Source organism: Rhagoletis zephyria, unplaced genomic scaffold (genome assembly GCF_001687245.7).
Source record: "Rhagoletis zephyria isolate East Lansing unplaced genomic scaffold, Rhagoletis_zephyria_1.1 Rzeph_scaffold_05090, whole genome shotgun sequence".
NCBI classification, from domain to species: Eukaryota; Metazoa; Arthropoda; class Insecta; order Diptera; family Tephritidae; genus Rhagoletis; species Rhagoletis zephyria.
In genome coordinates, this window is record NW_016162173.1 from 15,561 (window position 1) to 33,308 (window position 17,748).

A 17,748-nucleotide genomic window follows, 5' to 3' on the forward strand; every position below is an offset into this window, starting at 1 on the left:
CGGAAGGGTAGTGCGCACTTCCACCACTTGATTATTACACGGCCTGCGTTTTGGGTAGGTATTAGGTAGTAAGCTACGAAAATAACAATAAACAAATTCCTTCGCGTAAATTTTCCGAGAAAAATTTCAAGTAAAAAGTTAATAATTTTTTGGCTTTTCATGAAAATTGTTAAAATTTCTAAAATATGCACGTCATCCAAATAAATCTTGATAAAATATAACATAATTATTTGAAACAAATAGTTTTTTTTTATTTAAAAAAATCTAAAAGCTATATTTTAAAATGTTTATTTTAAAACTGAAAACTAATGCCGGATTTGACTCTGCATTAAATGACAAAGTGACATTTAATGAGTTGGGCAATGAATAATATCCACAAAAAAATCACCACCACCTGGTATTTTTTATGTGCAGCTAGTTTCCGATTTTATTTAAAAAATTTAAAATTATTTTTAATCCTTATATTAAAAAAACAAAATTAAAAATTACTATCGCTGTTAGCTCCACAGTAAAACGATTCTTATTTCTAATTTTTACAAGCTTTTATTTAAATCGCTTCCATGATATACGTATGTATGTTTGGGTCGAATCTTGCAATCAGGAAGTTACCCGCTAGGTGGCGAGAAATGAAAAAAANCGATTTTATTTAAAAAATTTAAAATTATTTTTAATCCTTATATTAAAAAACCAAAATTAAAAATTACTATCGCTGTTAGCTCCACAGTAAAACGATTCTTATTTCTAATTTTTACAAGCTTTTATTTGTCATAAACCTTTGGAAATGAAAGTATTTATTTATTTCANAATTCTGAAATAGGGCGTTCTTGAAAAGTTTTTTGAGATAGAATGTTTTCGAACTGGCTGCCGAGATAGGTCGATCTTCCACTCAGCCATCGATTTATGGTCCGATTTGTTTCATATTTAGAAAGGTCGTTTTAAATACTACATTTTTTAAAATAACTAACATTTTTGTAATAAAGTCATAAACCTTTGGAAATGAAAGTATGTATTTATTTCAATTTCATACATACTCTTTTTCTCTTTCATGCAATGGAGTATTGTAGTTACGTGCTCTTTAATTACATTCACTTTTTCTAAACGAACATTTCCGGCTGACCTTGTTTTTTTGTAATGGGTACTTGCGCCATCCGAGGTAATCATTTAGGGACAAAGCTCAAAGTTTAATGACCATTTAAATGCTTTGTTGTTTATATTTTAATTGTTTTGGTGAGAGTGACAGTGAAGAAATAAAAAAAAAATTTGGCTTTGTTAAAAAATCGGCAAGTTATTGTGGAGTTTTTTGGATATTTTAANAAATGCTTTGTTGTTTATATTTTAATTGTTTTGGTGAGAGTGACAGTGAAAAAATAAAAAAAAAATTTGGCTTTGTTAAAAAATCGGCAAGTTATTGTGGAGTTTTTTGGATATTTTAAATTTTTGGTCGTTGGGGCAAAGCATACATACATACATATGTATGCACGTGCAATTAAATGTGCGTATGTATGTATATGCAGCTGATGGTGTAATAGACAATTTCATGGTGCTTAAACAAATGTTTAAATTATGCCAAATAACGGTTTTAATAAATGGAGAGTTTAAATGCAACAATTGTTTAGAACTGTTTGAGTTCTTTATTTTAAATGCATTAATTTGAAATTTAGGTCCAGTTGAAATTTCCGTATTTAAATCGCTGTTGGCATGCTTAGCCAGTGTAACAATTAAAGCACGATGTATATCTGTGTTCGTATGGAATAGTAGCTTATGTCGAGAAGCTTGCTTTAGTATAATGCGGCATTCCCTTTATGCTTTAAACGACAAGGAATTTTTTGATGAAACCTAATAAGAATATTGACTTGCTAGTATCGGAACTATTTCTTGCACGTTTATTTGCTAAAAGTTCTTCAACGGCACCGCGCCAGAGAGTATGCTGCAAATGTCGCATTATACTAAAGCCAACCTTTCGACATAAGCTACTATTCCATATGAACACAGATATACATACATATGTATATGTATTTAAAATGCGGAAATTAAGCACAATTTTGTATGCACATAACTAAAACTGCAGCCTTTGTAATTGTTTTAGTCGCACATGAAAAATACTAATACAATTCTGCCAATTCCGTGATTTTTTATTTTTTTTTGGCAATTTTTTGTTTGCTAAAACTCTTCCGCATTTCCAATTAATCTGATTTATTTACAATATTTTTTTATTTAATTTTTCCCACCGCACTCATTAGGCAGCTGTCACCAAATTATACAGATTTAGGTGATTATTTTGTTACCTGCCGTCATTTGTGAGATGCCAGTTGTCCATACCCTACATATGTATGTATGTTTGTATGACTCACAGTTAAGTTGATTGAACCAACAACCATTGTTGCTGAAATAAAATTAGCAACATTACACTTTGTTGTTGGTGAGAGTACATACATATGTTTATTATACTTATGGAGCTATGGTCACTTCATCCACATATCATTTTAGAATTATGTAATAATGTTGCGTTGCTTATTAACGTTCAGCATTTTCCAAACAATTTCATGCAGCATTTCATGATTAATTTTTTTTTGCAAATTTTACGTTTATTCACCATTTTGTCGTTCAATATTAGAGCAATGTGTATGTATGTATGTACATTAGGGCGTAACATGAAAAAAAAGTTTAGCGTGTGCCAGTTTTATTTGAACACTTATGTCGAATTTCCACTAGGCATTGAAATGGCAAAACATTTATGCCATTTAAAAAATTTAAATTTTTCCACTTTGTTATAAATCCTCCGAAATCTTTTAATGCCCAATATTGTCATAAAAAAATTTTGTCATTTAATGATCAGTGGAAGTCCAGCATTATGTATGTATGCCGAGAGAAAATTTTGGCTGTACAATTTTTTTAGGCACCCGCTAAAAACAGCTAAATCGCGTTTGTTGTTGTAACTTTCTTGTCTGTTGTCCGATTTTTAAAATCTACCTTCACTTGGCCGGTTGTAACTCCGTTGGGGAAAAAATTTCCCTGAAGAAGCAATCGCAGCTGTAAAAAATACTTTTTTGAGCCGAGGAATCTGTTCAGCATGATATTTCTGAAATTTCAAGCTCCTTTAAAAAATGGCATGACGTCAGAGAGAAATATTGAATTCGTAGTTTCACTATATCTGGCCCGTTGTTTCATGAGTATAGTCATTGACGGTTTCGTATGCTTTGAAATTTTTTGGTTTTTGTCGCAAGGTCACTTGTTAACACTTTTTTTTTGTTTTCAGCGGGTGCCTATAAAAATGTTTACACTCGACATAAGTGTGCAAATAAAACTGACTTTTTTCTTTCGTACATAGTGACACGGCTTAATGTACATACATACGTACATATATCCTATGCCTCGTCTACAAAATTGTGTTGAAAAGTGATGCGTGCAAGTTAGGTGGATAACTAATTACTGACCTCATTTGTTAGACATTTGCTAAAAAGGCCTGATTGATCCGCCCGCCATCTATTGTTTAGAAACATTAGACTGCTAATTTGCCTCTTGGCGTTCAACTATCAAGCCGGTTCATTTGACACCAACGTCTTCTCGTCGAGATATTTTTCGACAACGGACACTAATCACGGGGCTTAGATCCGGAAAATACCTTCGATGAGGAAGAAATTAGAAGTGTAATTTATTTAAATAGGTTGGTATTTGTTTGCTCCGAAGTATTCGGTGTTTCATTTTGATGAAAGAGTACTTTTTTATTTGAACAGCTTTTTCTTATTTGTCGGTTTTAGACGAGCCCAAAAAATTTCGCAATTTTCGTCTCACCCTTGCGAAATTATTCCATTTATTTCTTAGACTAGGTGGCAAAAAAAATTAATGCAGAACGGAGTTCGAAACTCCTGTTGTTTGAATGATATGTATTGTTATGGACATGATTAAAAATTTGATAAACAATATGCCAAAACGTACTGTCATTTTCATAAAAGGTATGGAAGATCTAATTGAGCAGCTGCCAGATGCCAGTTGCCATCTGTAATACAATTTGAGCCACTTTCCACCCAACTGAAGTTCGGTTGCCATCCGTAAACGACCCATAAAGTGCAAAACATGTATACATACATACAGATGCGTTCAACTAATTAGCAACGAAATCCAAAATGATATTGTTTGCAAATTATGTTTATTTATTTATTTTAAAAAATTTGAATTTAAAATATAATTCAATCTATAACAGAAACCACAATAAAAAAAGTTTAAACGCCTGCACAAATTGCAAAAAATTAAACAAACTTAAATAATTTGACATCAAAATTTCAAAATTTTTAAATGGAATATTTAGAACATTTTTTGGATATGCAGTTTTGCATCCCATTCAATTGTGGTATAAGAAAGTGCAAGTTTCCACATGATAAATTTTTATATACATATATAAAAAAAACAGCAACACCCTCCACAAAAAAAAAATCCAAAAAATCAACGGTAATTTTTAACGACTTGAAACTTGCACTTTCTTATACTACAATTGAACACAAAACTGCATACCCGAAAATTTTCTAAATATGTATTCTAATTAAAAATTTTTGAAATTTTGATGAAAATTTTTTGAAGTTTGATTAATTTTTTTTTTGCAATTTGTGTAACCTTTAAAACTTTTATTATTGTGGTTTCTGTTATAGATTGTACTATAATATAAATAAATAAACATAATTTGTAAACAATATCATTTTGAATTTTGTTACTAATTAGCATCTGTATATACATATGTATGTACATGTGCACCGTTTTCTACACAGCTGCAAAAATTACACTAAAGATTTAAAATGAATACCTTTATTGGCTTATTGTCATGTTATTTCATTTTTCTAAAATTGTTATTAACCTTGCATCAATCCTTAGACAATTTTAAGTGCTAGACGAGGACATCTTAGCAAATGAAATTATGATTTCAGCTCATTATTATTATTTATGTATGCAGTATTTTTCCACACCAATTGTTGCTTCGCAAAAGTGCGTTAAGTGTGTCTAAAATGTGCTATAAAATGTTCGTGTGTACCTATAGAATTATGAAAAAAAAAACAACAACAACAACAAATGCAAATTACTATGCTAATAATAATAATGTAGATATGTATTAAAGTGCAAAGTAGAAAAAGCTCATAAAAAGTTGAAATTGTTTTTAAAATATAATAAAGTGAAATATGTATGTAATGAAAGTAAAAACAAGCTACATATCTATACGTGGAAAAAATGAATGAAAAAAGGCTGGTAAAAAAAAGAAAACCAAACATAAATTACATGCCTACCTTACATGAAAGTGAGTGAGTGCTTAGAAATTATTTAAAAGCTATGAATAGAACCGGCTTGTAACCAGTGAAATGTGAATATCACATGGAAGCGATCGTCATGCAGACCTTTCTCTATATTATCTACATTGCGGCGGAAAAAAAGGCATGTAACGGTGCTTAGCGTACAATTTGCATGTTTAAAAGCCTATCGCACAAAATAAAAATCATTTAAAACATAAGTATGGAATTATGGCCTTATTCATAAAAAATTAAAAGAAATTTAAAGAGCTTTATAAAGTGACATTTTCATAAAAATTTTCGATTTATAAAGAGATCAAAGTTTTCTTTTATTTGGGTATTAGGTAACACGGCTTGTACGTTAATGTAATTTTCATTTGAAGCTTTCGTAGAGGAACGGGCATCGCGTCTGAAAAAGAATGCTTCTTATAAGGCATTCAAAATCCCCAAGATAGCAGAACGACTTCAAAAACTCAACTCCCATTTTGCATATTACATACGTATTAGTTTTATAAGGATTCTAAAAAATCTTCCAAATTTTGAAAATTGCATAATGTTTTTCTTGTTTCAAGTCTACATACATACATACGTATGTACATACGTACATAGCTAGTTGATGAGTTTTGTCAAAACGTTGTTTACCTAGATACTTACATACGACTGGAGTCATCACAAATAAATCATTTTTTAAACACGCTGATCTTAACTCTGCTCATCCAAAAAATCTGATAATTATTTTTTCTCTTTCCCTATCATTGCTGCAGGGCAACGTACAAACGAGTGTAAATACCTAAATACGTACATAGGCATGCATGAATTACAGCTATAAACACAAATTACTACACGAAATGTTTAAATTTAAACATACATACATACTTTTGTATGAAAGGTTCATTTATGCGTTACTCCATTTGTTCTGAAAAAAAAAAAAAAATAATAATATTAGAAAATTTGTTGTACTAGCCATTACTGCCTGTAACTATCATCAACCGTTGACCAGTTGCCGGAGCGTTGTCATCGCATTTGCACGCATTAAATTTAATTGCTTTGCTTACCTACAATTTCACCAATAATTTTGTGAAAATTATTTTATGCGGAAACATTTTTATACGCAAATCTTATACTTTATTGTATGCATTTTTCGATAAGCGCTTAACTAATATTTTTGGGATAATTAAAAAAAAATCAATTACGCTCCGTCGAGTAACTTACGTTGTGGCAAAATGTTATGGCAGGAACTTTTCGCTTCAAATAACAATCGGGTTATTACTCTGGTTATAATTGGTTGGCTTGCCGCTACCGGAAATTGTGAATTTGGTGCTTTTGGTAAGATTAAAGTGAAAAGTGAAAAAAAAATCCTATAAAAAAAAAAATTACTTTTCCGTGTTAAAATTGTTAAAAATAAGAAAAAGTGAAGGCAAAAAAATCAATTATGGTTGTTTCCTTAATATTGAAAAAGCCTCGAAAATCTCGAAACTTTGTATGAACATAATTTTGGTATTTCGAGTTTTCTAATTATTTTGCCAGTTACACTCCAAAAAGGATACTCTACAAGATTTGCGAGTTCCATATGAACTTGAGTCGTATAGTATCGATACAATTGGTATCCTTACAAGAATAATTTTAAACTACAGCTTGTAGAAAAATTAATTAAAAACTGTGTGGATACCTAATCGATGACATGTACTACAACGGTTTGTCGGCTTGGGCCAAGAGTCAGTGGTCTGAGAGCAGCAGAAACACCAAATTTCGCAATGTCTAGAAATATCCAGGCAGAATTGAAGAAATTTGGAAAATGTTATAGGTTAGAGAACTACACCAGATTAGAGGACGGGAGTATTAGATGTAATTATTATCTACTGATTCAGTTTCTATTTTGATTGTGATCACTTTTTAGGCTTCAGCTTTTCTGGTTAAAATAGATATATTTTACTCGGCCCATCGTGGATTTAATCGGGAGTATTAGGAACGAATTGTCGTCACGTCCCGCCCGCTATTTTTTTTTTTTTTAAATCTTTCCGATACCGCTCATCCCAGCCATTTTGAAATTACTGCCATGGGTCCCGGCATTAAAATGTTTCGAAGCTCGGAAGCTTTTGCCTTTAGTGCAAAGAAATAAGACTCGTTTTCTCAAGTAGGTTTTAAAATTTATCTGCCCTTTAAACATAAATTTAGTTTTGAGAAAACGGCCTTTAAAAGCCCAAAGTTAGTAGTTGAAACAACTTTAGCACACGATTTGGCTGCCAGTATTATTCTTTTTTATAACGAACCACCAAATCTCTTTTTAAAGAAAAACTTGTCGTTCCCGATACTTACGCCGTACCTAGCACTTCAGCATCGACACAAGGCCGCTCTTATGCGCCACGTTCCTACTACGACGCCGGCACCGAGTGTACGGTGGGCACGGAATGTACGCCGCTACACGACTGCACGGCATTGATCTATGAAGTGGCGAAGCGTTGCTATTATGGCGATAAATCGTTATTTTGCGGTGGAGGTGAAGAAATGCCATACGTCTGCTGTCCAAGTAGTCCGCTCGAGAAGAATCAAGTGTGCGGCAAATCGCTGGTGCAAGGACACTTCTATCGTGGCCTAGGTACGCATCCGTTCGTGGCGCGCGTCGGTTTCAAGCGTAAGTGTGGAAAGACGACTAAAAAAAAAACGAAGATTCCCAGTTAAATAAATATTAATAAATGCTCACAATCTCTTATGCAGATATCAACACGGGTGCTTTCGCATATCCTTGCGCTGGTTCGGTCATCGCACGACGCGTCATTTTAACAGCTGCTCACTGTGCTTTGGCCAAGGCAGAAGGACATCGACTGTAAGATATACAACGTAGTTATGATCTACATATGTACATATCTAATTGTCGCTGATATTCCTATATCGCTGAAACTCTCTCTTGTCACCAGCTCGTCGGTACGCGTGGGTGAATACGACACTTCCACCGATCCGGATTGTGCGAGCACAGGATTTTGTGCGCCTCGCTCTGTCAACCATGCAATTAGCCATGTGATTGTACATCCAGACTATAAACAGGGCCAGTATCATCATGATATTGCTTTATTGGTGTTAAAAACGCCGCTCAACTATTCAGGTGAGAGTTCGAAAACCTTGAAATGAATGAACGAATCGGATTCGTGTGTGTGTGTGTGTGTGTGTGTGTGCAAGTGTGTCTGCGAGTATGTATTTGCATGACTTTGTGGCATGTGCCAGTACGTAAAAATGTAAATATGTGTCGGGGTTATTAAATGGGAGTTATGTCGGTGACTGCGATTAATTAAGCTTGTCCGCCAGATATTTAACGAAAAAAAAAATTGTACACTTTTGTGTTCCATTTCTACAATTATCGCATGAATCAAGTTCAAAAATAAATACTATTTGCATGTCATCAAAGGCTTTTGTCAATGCTTAAAATTAATATTTGCCATGTGCGGCTAAAATCTAATTGATTTCCCCGCAGTAGAACGCACTGGATCAAAATAATATCCAGAACTACATAGTTTAAAGTTTACATCAGAATCGCTGTCAAATTCCCATTTGATATTCTCAACTGGTCTTTAGAAACCAATTTAAGACCATTAACAATCCACTTGTTACATATTTACATGCGTGTAATACCTTTTGTTGCTAATATGCGTGTTGGATTTCTAAACACAATTAGAAAGTCCTTGTCGAGTAATTTATTAAGCACATAGACATCAATTTTTTTTTTATGTAATTAAGAAATACATACATACACTGCCGGAACAAAGTTTTGGCACAGCAAATTTTTCACAATATGTATATGCAATAATTTTTATTCCAATATTTTTCCGCCAATTTTGTATAAAAATATGGTTCATTCAACAACAAAAAAACATAAAAATATAATTCCTAAACTTTGTGCAAAACGTCAGCAAACGTAATCTTGATCAAAATTTTCAACTTATTGTTGAGAATTTCTAAATTTTCGAGTATGCATTTTTGTAGCCCATTCAATTTTAGTCTGATGAAGTGCAAGTTTCACCCGGCGAAAAATCCCCGTGGTGTTTGTTTTTTTTTTTTTTTTTTTTTTTTTTTTTTTTTTTTTTTTTTTTTTATATAACAGGCGCAATTTATAAAAACTGCCGTTGATTTTTTGAAATTTTGTTGCTTACGGTCTCCCGCATTTTATTAACCGACTTCAAAAAATGGAGGAGAAGGTCATAAATTCGACTTTAACCGATTTCTAAAATTATTTTTTTTTTAAAGAAAGGTAGTTCATCAGAGGTGGTCCAATGAAGAAATCAACGATAGTCTTAAATTTTCATATGAGAATTGAAGTCGGTTTTGTTTTTTGCTTAAAAATTACTTGTTTCATTAGAAATTCGTTATATAGAAAAAGGCAGACACATAACTATTATAAGAGAAAAGAATAAAAGTCATTCAATAACCATTATATTAAGATAAATATTTTTCGAGTCATCTATAATTATTATTCAATAATAATTCATCCATAATTTTTATTCAATTATTATTAGAGAGATACATATTTTTAAGTCTTCAAAGACCTTTATTTTAAGACTAATATTATACAAGTTTTTTCATAATAATTATCATTGATATAAATATTTTTAAGTCTTCAAAGACTTTTATTTTAAGACTTATATTTTAAAAGTATTTTCATAATATTTATGAGCGCGAAAAAATTTTTTAAGTCTTAAAAGACGGGACTTGTTTAGGAGCATTTCTGGATTAGTTGGGCACCAGTTCGGGGTTAGGTGGGGCCCAATTCGTGACTAGTTGGGGAGTAGTTTGGGACCCGTTAAGGCTATTTCTATTATATAAGTCTTAAAAAAAAATCTCACGCTTTTTGACTTTTTTAAAACTCCACCATGAAATTTCCTTGCGTTAGTTATATTTGTATTCCTTTGATCAATATGAGATGGTATTATAATTTGAGTCTTATATTTGTAAGTACCAGAAGAAGGCGAGATAGGCCGATATAAATGTTTACCAAATTGATCAGAATGTCAAGCTGAGTCGATTTAGCCATGCCCGTCTGTCTGTTCGTTTGAACGTAATCTAGTCCATCAGTTTTCGAGGCATCCGACTAAAATTTGGTAAGCGGGTGTATTAATCATTTGTCGGAACCAGAAAAATTGGACCACTATAACATATAGCTCCCATACAACTGATTGTTCAGTTATGAGATTTTTAGTTGTAAATCCTCACTCATTGTTAACATAAAGCTTACAGTGAAAATAACAAAGATCGACTCTCTTTAACTATATATACAAATTTTACTTTGAAACCTTTTTTTGGACGCCTAAGACTGAGAAATTTCGAGAGCTGTTTTCTAAATACTACTACTACTACTTCTCTACTAAGATAATCGTCAAGAGCGGTGCTGTAATCGGTGCTTTATACCATACCGCCGATTGTTCAGATATGATGTTTTTATATAAGACTTACGCAGTGAAGGTAAAAATGTTGTCCAGCTGCCAAGCAACTATATTTAAAATGCAGTAGTCGATTGAAATAAAATTTTCTAATGTTTACGAAGGGTATGAAGCCTTCGGCATAGTCACAGGCAGAACTATGCTTACTTATTTAGAATAATTTGGTACTTAATTTTAAGTAGCTCGGTATCCAGGCGATCTGTAAATCACTCAAATTCGACTTTCATCACTTTAACGTTTCTATTGTTTGTCACACCAAGAGCACAAGAACCTCACTTCCTCAGTTTGCCGACGCCTGACCTGTCCTACATTAATTGATATTTCAAAGTTGCTAAAATGTAAACGGTCGGCCACGAAACCGCTTCAACACCTTTTAAAACACCTGTTTTTTATTTTAATTATATGTGATTACCGAGCCTCTTTGCGCCATCCTCGTTTAATTGTTGTTGGTTGCCTCACAAATTATGACAGCGGTTGTCGCAGAAGCGATTACGATAAAGCGTCGTATTCTGTGTTGGCTCAATGGTTGCGCACATTAAAACTAATGTGCCAAAGTGAGCGAATATATCGCCGAATGCCCACAGGCCAGCAACCAGCGCTAGGAAAGCCCTTTCGGTGTTCAGCTTAGCATTGATCGCAACAGCAAAGACTTTTACGGATACGACCTGGCTGTAGTGTCCGCAACAGATGCTTGTGTGGCAACACGCTGCGCCGTTGTGTTGTACACATTGTGGACCAGCTAAGCATGAAAAACGTCAAATGAAAGGCTCGGCACCAGCTAGGTGTGATTTACAACCTGATTTAATTGGATGATTTGAGTGAGTGAGTGCGAGTTGAAAGCCTGTGGCGATTTTTTTGGCTGCACCGAGGACCCCACAAGCGCACGCGCAAGCCTTTTTCGATACAATGTTGCTGAATACACAAGAGGCGCGTACGAATCTCACGTTATTAAGCCATAAAACTCATTACAGCGACGAAATTGAAAAATGTCGATAATGACAGCGTTGCATCTGATCTCGTTGGTATCCTTCTACGTTGGCGTGCTCTCAACAACAAAGAGCGCTGAGTTGTACGTGATATTGATTGACAAACGGAAAATTGTATAGCGGCTTATACGGGAGTAAATTGTGAGCCAATAAAATAAAAATTTAGTGCAGCCAAAGTAGGTAAAGGTCTTACCATAAGTATGCCTATATGTAAACATTTGTAGCTTGAATACAATGTTGCACGCACCGACTTGCAGGCAGTCTAACCTTCATTAGGGTGCACGGAATCTGTGCCAAAAAATGATTGTATTGCTTTTTGAAGACAAGAAGGTTCCTGGCAAATCTGCTAATCAGTGATCCATAGACGGGGAACTGCATACGTCTCTTCGACAGATATGTGCTCTCCATTTTATTGCACTTACTTTCCCTTTTTTTTTGCACTTCGTCAGAAACGGAGAGCTAAAGTTTTATCATAAGGCTTTTTAAATGTTTTTTGACCAATATAAAGACTTGGAATTTTCCTGACATACTGGTGTTAAAAAGATTATAGGGATCAGCGTCAGATCCCTTACCCAAAATTCATGTGCTAATCGGATCCATTAAAGAAGACAAGAAGGTACTCCGAAGCGGCCTTAAGTTTACCTGAACCACGCTCATTGACGTACTCAGCTTTACCCTCGTGTAGAGTCTTGTCTCTCAACAACTGGTTGGCATCTTCGACGATATATTCGTTTACATCGTTTTTAGCTTCATGCCGCCCAATAACTGGTTGGCGTCCTTGGCATCAGATTCGCGAATCCCTATAAATCTCATCCAAAAATCACTTAAGGACTCACGCAAAGAATCAAGTCTTAGAGTAGGGTTTGTCATGAACGGGCTTTCCGCTGCTTGATGGTGATCCATAGCAATCTCGCAGTGCCGGCATTTTACCTATGGTTCTTCTTCTTGCGGAGAGGTGGTCTCGAAATTAGGCACCTCTTGTACTCCACATCACTACTTGGCACTTCAGGGTCGCATCCCATCCCTCAAGGTAGTCAGAAGTTCATCAGCAGTGTATGCCTAGAACTCTCCAGCAATGTCGTAGATAGAGTCGAGTGCTGATTGGTAGCCAAGTACGCGTTCTTCTCTGCACTTAAGCTATGTGTTTTTTTTTTGCTTGTGGTTTTTGTTCTGTGCGTTCCTTTGGGTTAATTTCGCATTTCGTTCACATGTCTGTAAGGGCGAATTGTTCAAAAAAAAAAAAAAAACATAAATCGACCACCCTAATCTGTACATGTCTACTTATACATAAATATGCAATATTGTTGTTCTGATATTATTTATTATTTGAACCCTAATAATAATAACAATCATAAAGTGCAATAATCCAAAACGTAATCAATAAAATTTGATTTTATGATCGTACGTTTACGATTTCCGAAATTTATTTTATTAAGACGATTTATCGTCCCTTCTTCGGCTGCTGCTATACCTGCTACTTTGTTGCAACTCCATTTATGAGAATGATGTTTACGCTACGGTATAGCCTGATCTTACTTGTTGCACCAGACTACTGAACTCTTTGATTATTACAACTTAATTTATTATACATAAATATTATTCTGGAATACGTTTTGTGCAGTGCACAGTAGGAAATTTTCGACTTATTTTGGTTTAAATATTGCTAGAAAAGTAAATTTTTGCCCAAATGAAATTTTTTTTTAAATACTTGGAGTGGATTTTAGAAGAGATTAAGCCCGGATTTAAAAAAAGATACCATCAAACCAAAAATAAAATCTTTCTAAAAAGGTGGTAAACACGTTTTTCAGGTCGTTGATAGAGTTGCGAAATTCAAAATGGCAGATCCAATATGGCGGCTTCAATCAAAACCTCGTATGAATTTCTCGATTATATGAGAATCAAATTCGTTCCAAGTAAAAAAAAAAAATTATAATTTCGGAAAAAAATGTTGAACCAAGTTAGTCGAAAATTTGCCACTGTCCAGTAGTAGTTTGCGCTTGGTATTCGAAACGAAAACTGTGGCGCTGATGTCATATCGCAACTTCCAGTCACCATTGCTCCTTCCCTGTTTAGATATTTATTTCGAAAATCTATTTATTCCTTGTAACCAGAACCTATGCACTACATTTTTTACTCTAAGGAAATTTTGTTTTTTTTAAATTATTTTCTTTGTACAATTTCATAATTTTTATTATTACCTCGTCCACACCACTTCATAGTCGCCACTCAACCAATTTGCCTACAAAAGTCGCGTACAAACTTGGTGGTGGGTAAACGAGCGACGATCGCTGGCTGGGGTAAAATGTCTACCTCCAGTACACGTCAACCAGAGATGGCGCACTTGGATGTGCCATTAACCAGCTGGGATTTATGTTTGCGTAATTATGGCTCGACCGGTGCACTGGAGTCGCCCAATTCCATAGAAGGACAGTGGATGTGCGCAGGCGGTGAGGGTAAGGATGTGTGTCAGGGCTTTGGCGGTGCACCGCTTTTCATACAGGAAAATGGTATTTACTCACAGGTGGGTGTATGTACATTGAAATTTCTACAAAATTAAATAGTTTCATAAATATATGTAATTTTTTGATTTTCATATCAACAGATCGGCATAATGTCCTTCGGCTCGGATAATTGCGGCGGCTTGCGCATACCAAGCGTTTACACATCCGTCGCGCATTTCGCTGAGTGGATACATGATAATACGCCGCCGGAATAAGCGGTATGACAACAAAGAATAAACGTCGGAGAGTAAATTTTAATTCGAGCGCAAAATTTCGGTGCGTTTTTTTAAGACACATACATGCATATGTATGTATGTCAATGTGAAGATTTTCAAGCAATATTAAAACAATTACTAATTGTATTAAATTTTTTATTCGTATTTATTAACAATACATTAAATTATTTTTGGTATTAAATACATGATACTGCAATATTTATTCACATTACATGTGTATGTATATTTATGAGGTACATATTCGTTATACATATGACCTCGCTAGACTTTTTCTTGTGGCGATTTACGAAGTCGTGGATCTATTCCAATAACCTGACCAATGATGTTATGGAGTCTTAAATAAAAGAAGAATTTCGCTAATATCTTATACGCAGGTTGTTTTATTCCCTTTTAGCATCGATCCATCCTTGATTGAAAAATATTTTTATACGAAAAAATTTAAAGATATTTGAGTAAAAATTTGTGAAGTGGACCACCATTTTTTCGAAGGTCGAGCTTTTTCTACGCAATTATCTGTTTATGCTTCACAACGATAAAAGAAAGATACAAGTTTCACAATTTTTCGAAATTCGAATTATTTTGGAAGTGATAGCTATTAGCATTTTTCGAAATTGTTTAGATTTTAATTGTTTTCTCGTGAAAATAAAATTGGGAAGAAAACACCATCATTCTCAACTGTTTAAAATATGAGCAGAATCGGTATTACCAATCGCGAGAAAACAATTAAGATCCAAGCAATTTCGAAAAATTGTGAAACTTGTATTTTTCTTTAATCGTTGTGAAGCATAAACGGATAATTGCATAAAAAAAGCTGGACCTTCGAAAAAATGGTGGCCCACTTTACAAATTTTTACTCATTTGCTAACTATTATTATGCATTCTAAGTATTCTTCGCATACATCGATGGCTGAGTAGAAGATTGACCTATCTCGGCAGGGGCAGTTCGAAAATGCCCTATCTCAGAAAACTATTCAAAAACTACTACTACTTGAGAATTTGATTGAAGAACGGCCTATTTCAGAATTTTATAGAAAAAACGCCCTATCTCATAATTTTGTTGAAGAACGCCCTATCTCAGAATTCGGTTCAAAAACGCCTTATCTCAGCTGAAAATACATTGGAAATGTATTGTGATAGGGTGTTTTTGAATCGGCAGTTGAGATGGAGCGTTGTTCAATTAAATTCTGAGATAGATCGTTTTGGAACCGATTTCCAAGATAGAGCGTTCTTCAACCAAATTCTGACATAAAGCGTTCTTGAAAAGTTTTCTGAGATAGGGCGTTTTTGAACTGGCTGCCGAGATAGGTCGATCTTCCACTCAGCCATCGATATGTAAATAAATAAACGCTTCTTCCAAAAATTTGTCTCCCATTGATTAAATTATCAACGATAAAAATACTTTAATTGTTATAATTGATCTCTGAACTCGACGGTCGTCGGATGTTCATTGACTTTTGCCTGGGTGCGAGTACGAACAATTGCATATAAAAACTCATATTTACGTAGATATATGTATGCATGTATGTATGTATGTATGTATGTACTAATGTATAGATATATGTACATAGATAAATAGTCATTGACAGCAAATTTTTTTCTTTTGATATTTTTGGATTAGTTTTAATATACATAATATATTTTCGTAAAGTGTGTATGCAGCTGAGTAAACATTTGTGAATTGGGCCACCATTTTTTCGAGGGTGGAGCTTTTTTTGTGCAATTAGTATCTGTTTATGCCTCACAACGATAAAAGAAGAATACAAGTTTCACAATTTTTCGAAACTCGAATTATTTTTTGGAAGTTATAGCTATTAAAATTTTTCGAAATTGTTTAGATTTTAATTGTTTTCTCGCGATTGGTAATGCCGATTCTGCTCATATTTAAACCGTTGAAAATTATGGTGGTTTCTGCGATTTTTTTTTTTTTAGTTGGCCATGAATTTTTTTTATAAAAGTTATGAATTTTTTTTTTAATATTACTGACTTCTCAATGGCTTTAAAATCGCGTTTTTGGGTAATATTATTGTACGTTCTATTAGTAATTATTTGCAGAAAAAAAATTTGCCGCAATGCATCGAAACGAAAGTTATTCTCGCTTTTATTTTGACGCCCAATGTATTTTGTATGGAAAACGTTTGCCGTAGATATTTACCTCGCATGCCACCAGAGCTCCTTTGACTTTGCTTCTGAAAAAGTTGCTCGCCCACAGACTCTTTGTATGTAAAAGCATAGACAGACGACAGCGTTGATCCGAATTGATCTGATCAAAATTGTGCCTTGACAGACGGCAGTAATGCGGATTAACGAGCCGCGAGTCCGACGGCCAGTATAGTTTTTTTTTATTCCTTCATCGCTCGAACCAAGGATCGAAGTGGTCCTACGGAATTGTAGTACGCAGTTCTCACCACTCGGCTACCGCGGAGCCTTCTTTGTTTGCTTACTTGAGCAATAGACAAAAGCTGTCCGTTTTGGCCAGCATCGAAAATTTCCCTGAACCGCATTAATTATGAGGATTATCTGCAGGACTTAATCCGGATCATTTGCAGTGATTTATCAAGATAATTCCGAAATACGAGTTGATCCGGATCAACCCTGTTGCTTTAAGCCAGGCTCTCGCATTTGCTTGGTATCTTATGTCGCAAAAATATAAAGCTTGTGAGAGATCTGCATACTATATAATTGATGTAAATCAGTCGATATGCTTTATTGAACCTCAATACATTAGCATTTTCAGACCGTCTGAAACCGGTTTTTCAAGAGCGAGAAGGGGAATAATATTTTATCTCAGCAATTTCAGACGGCGAAAAATGCGGTATGACTTCGGTCTGAAAAATCTCTTACTAACACAACTATATATACAGACATATATCGTATAAAAAGTCTAGTGTATTTTCGCGTGTTAGTCTGCTCAGACCAAACCAAATTTTTAAAATGTGCCTAAAGTGACACAAAATTAAAATTGCTTTCTTTTAAGGCCTTTTAAGAACAATATATTTTTAGAAATTATATTTTTATAATACACTGAAGTACTGTGGTCATAAGCAGTAATCACCTAAATCGAAAAACCTGAATTCGAGAAAAAATGCTTAAAGGATTTGGATTGTAATGTTAACCTTATGGGGAAACCAAAATATTTTCATCTATAGCATTTTAAATAGCGTAGCTAACGAGATGGGGAGTTTCTCATACACATGGAATAGTAGTTGGAGAAAACGATGGCATATAACTCAATTCCTTCTTAAGTCGACTTAGGCGGTTATTGTTTATGACCACAGATATAATAGTTTTTAATTAACTCAATTATTACAGTAAATCACTTTGATGAAGGA

At 34.2% G+C, this 17,748-nt stretch overlaps 1 protein-coding gene across 1 annotated transcript; it reads left to right on the plus strand.

Annotated features, from left to right (window-relative positions):
• The first annotated feature begins 6,280 nt into the window (after positions 1-6,280).
• On the plus strand, positions 6,281-14,746 carry LOC108371584 (chymotrypsin-like protease CTRL-1). Its single transcript, XM_017627170.1, has 6 exons — positions 6,281-6,596; positions 7,561-7,902; positions 7,986-8,094; positions 8,186-8,370; positions 13,902-14,203; positions 14,285-14,746. Exons 1-6 carry the CDS (start codon positions 6,494-6,496, stop codon positions 14,396-14,398), a joined length of 1,155 nt encoding a protein of 384 aa, XP_017482659.1. The 5' UTR covers positions 6,281-6,493; the 3' UTR covers positions 14,399-14,746.
• The last annotated feature ends 3,002 nt before the right edge of the window (positions 14,747-17,748 follow it).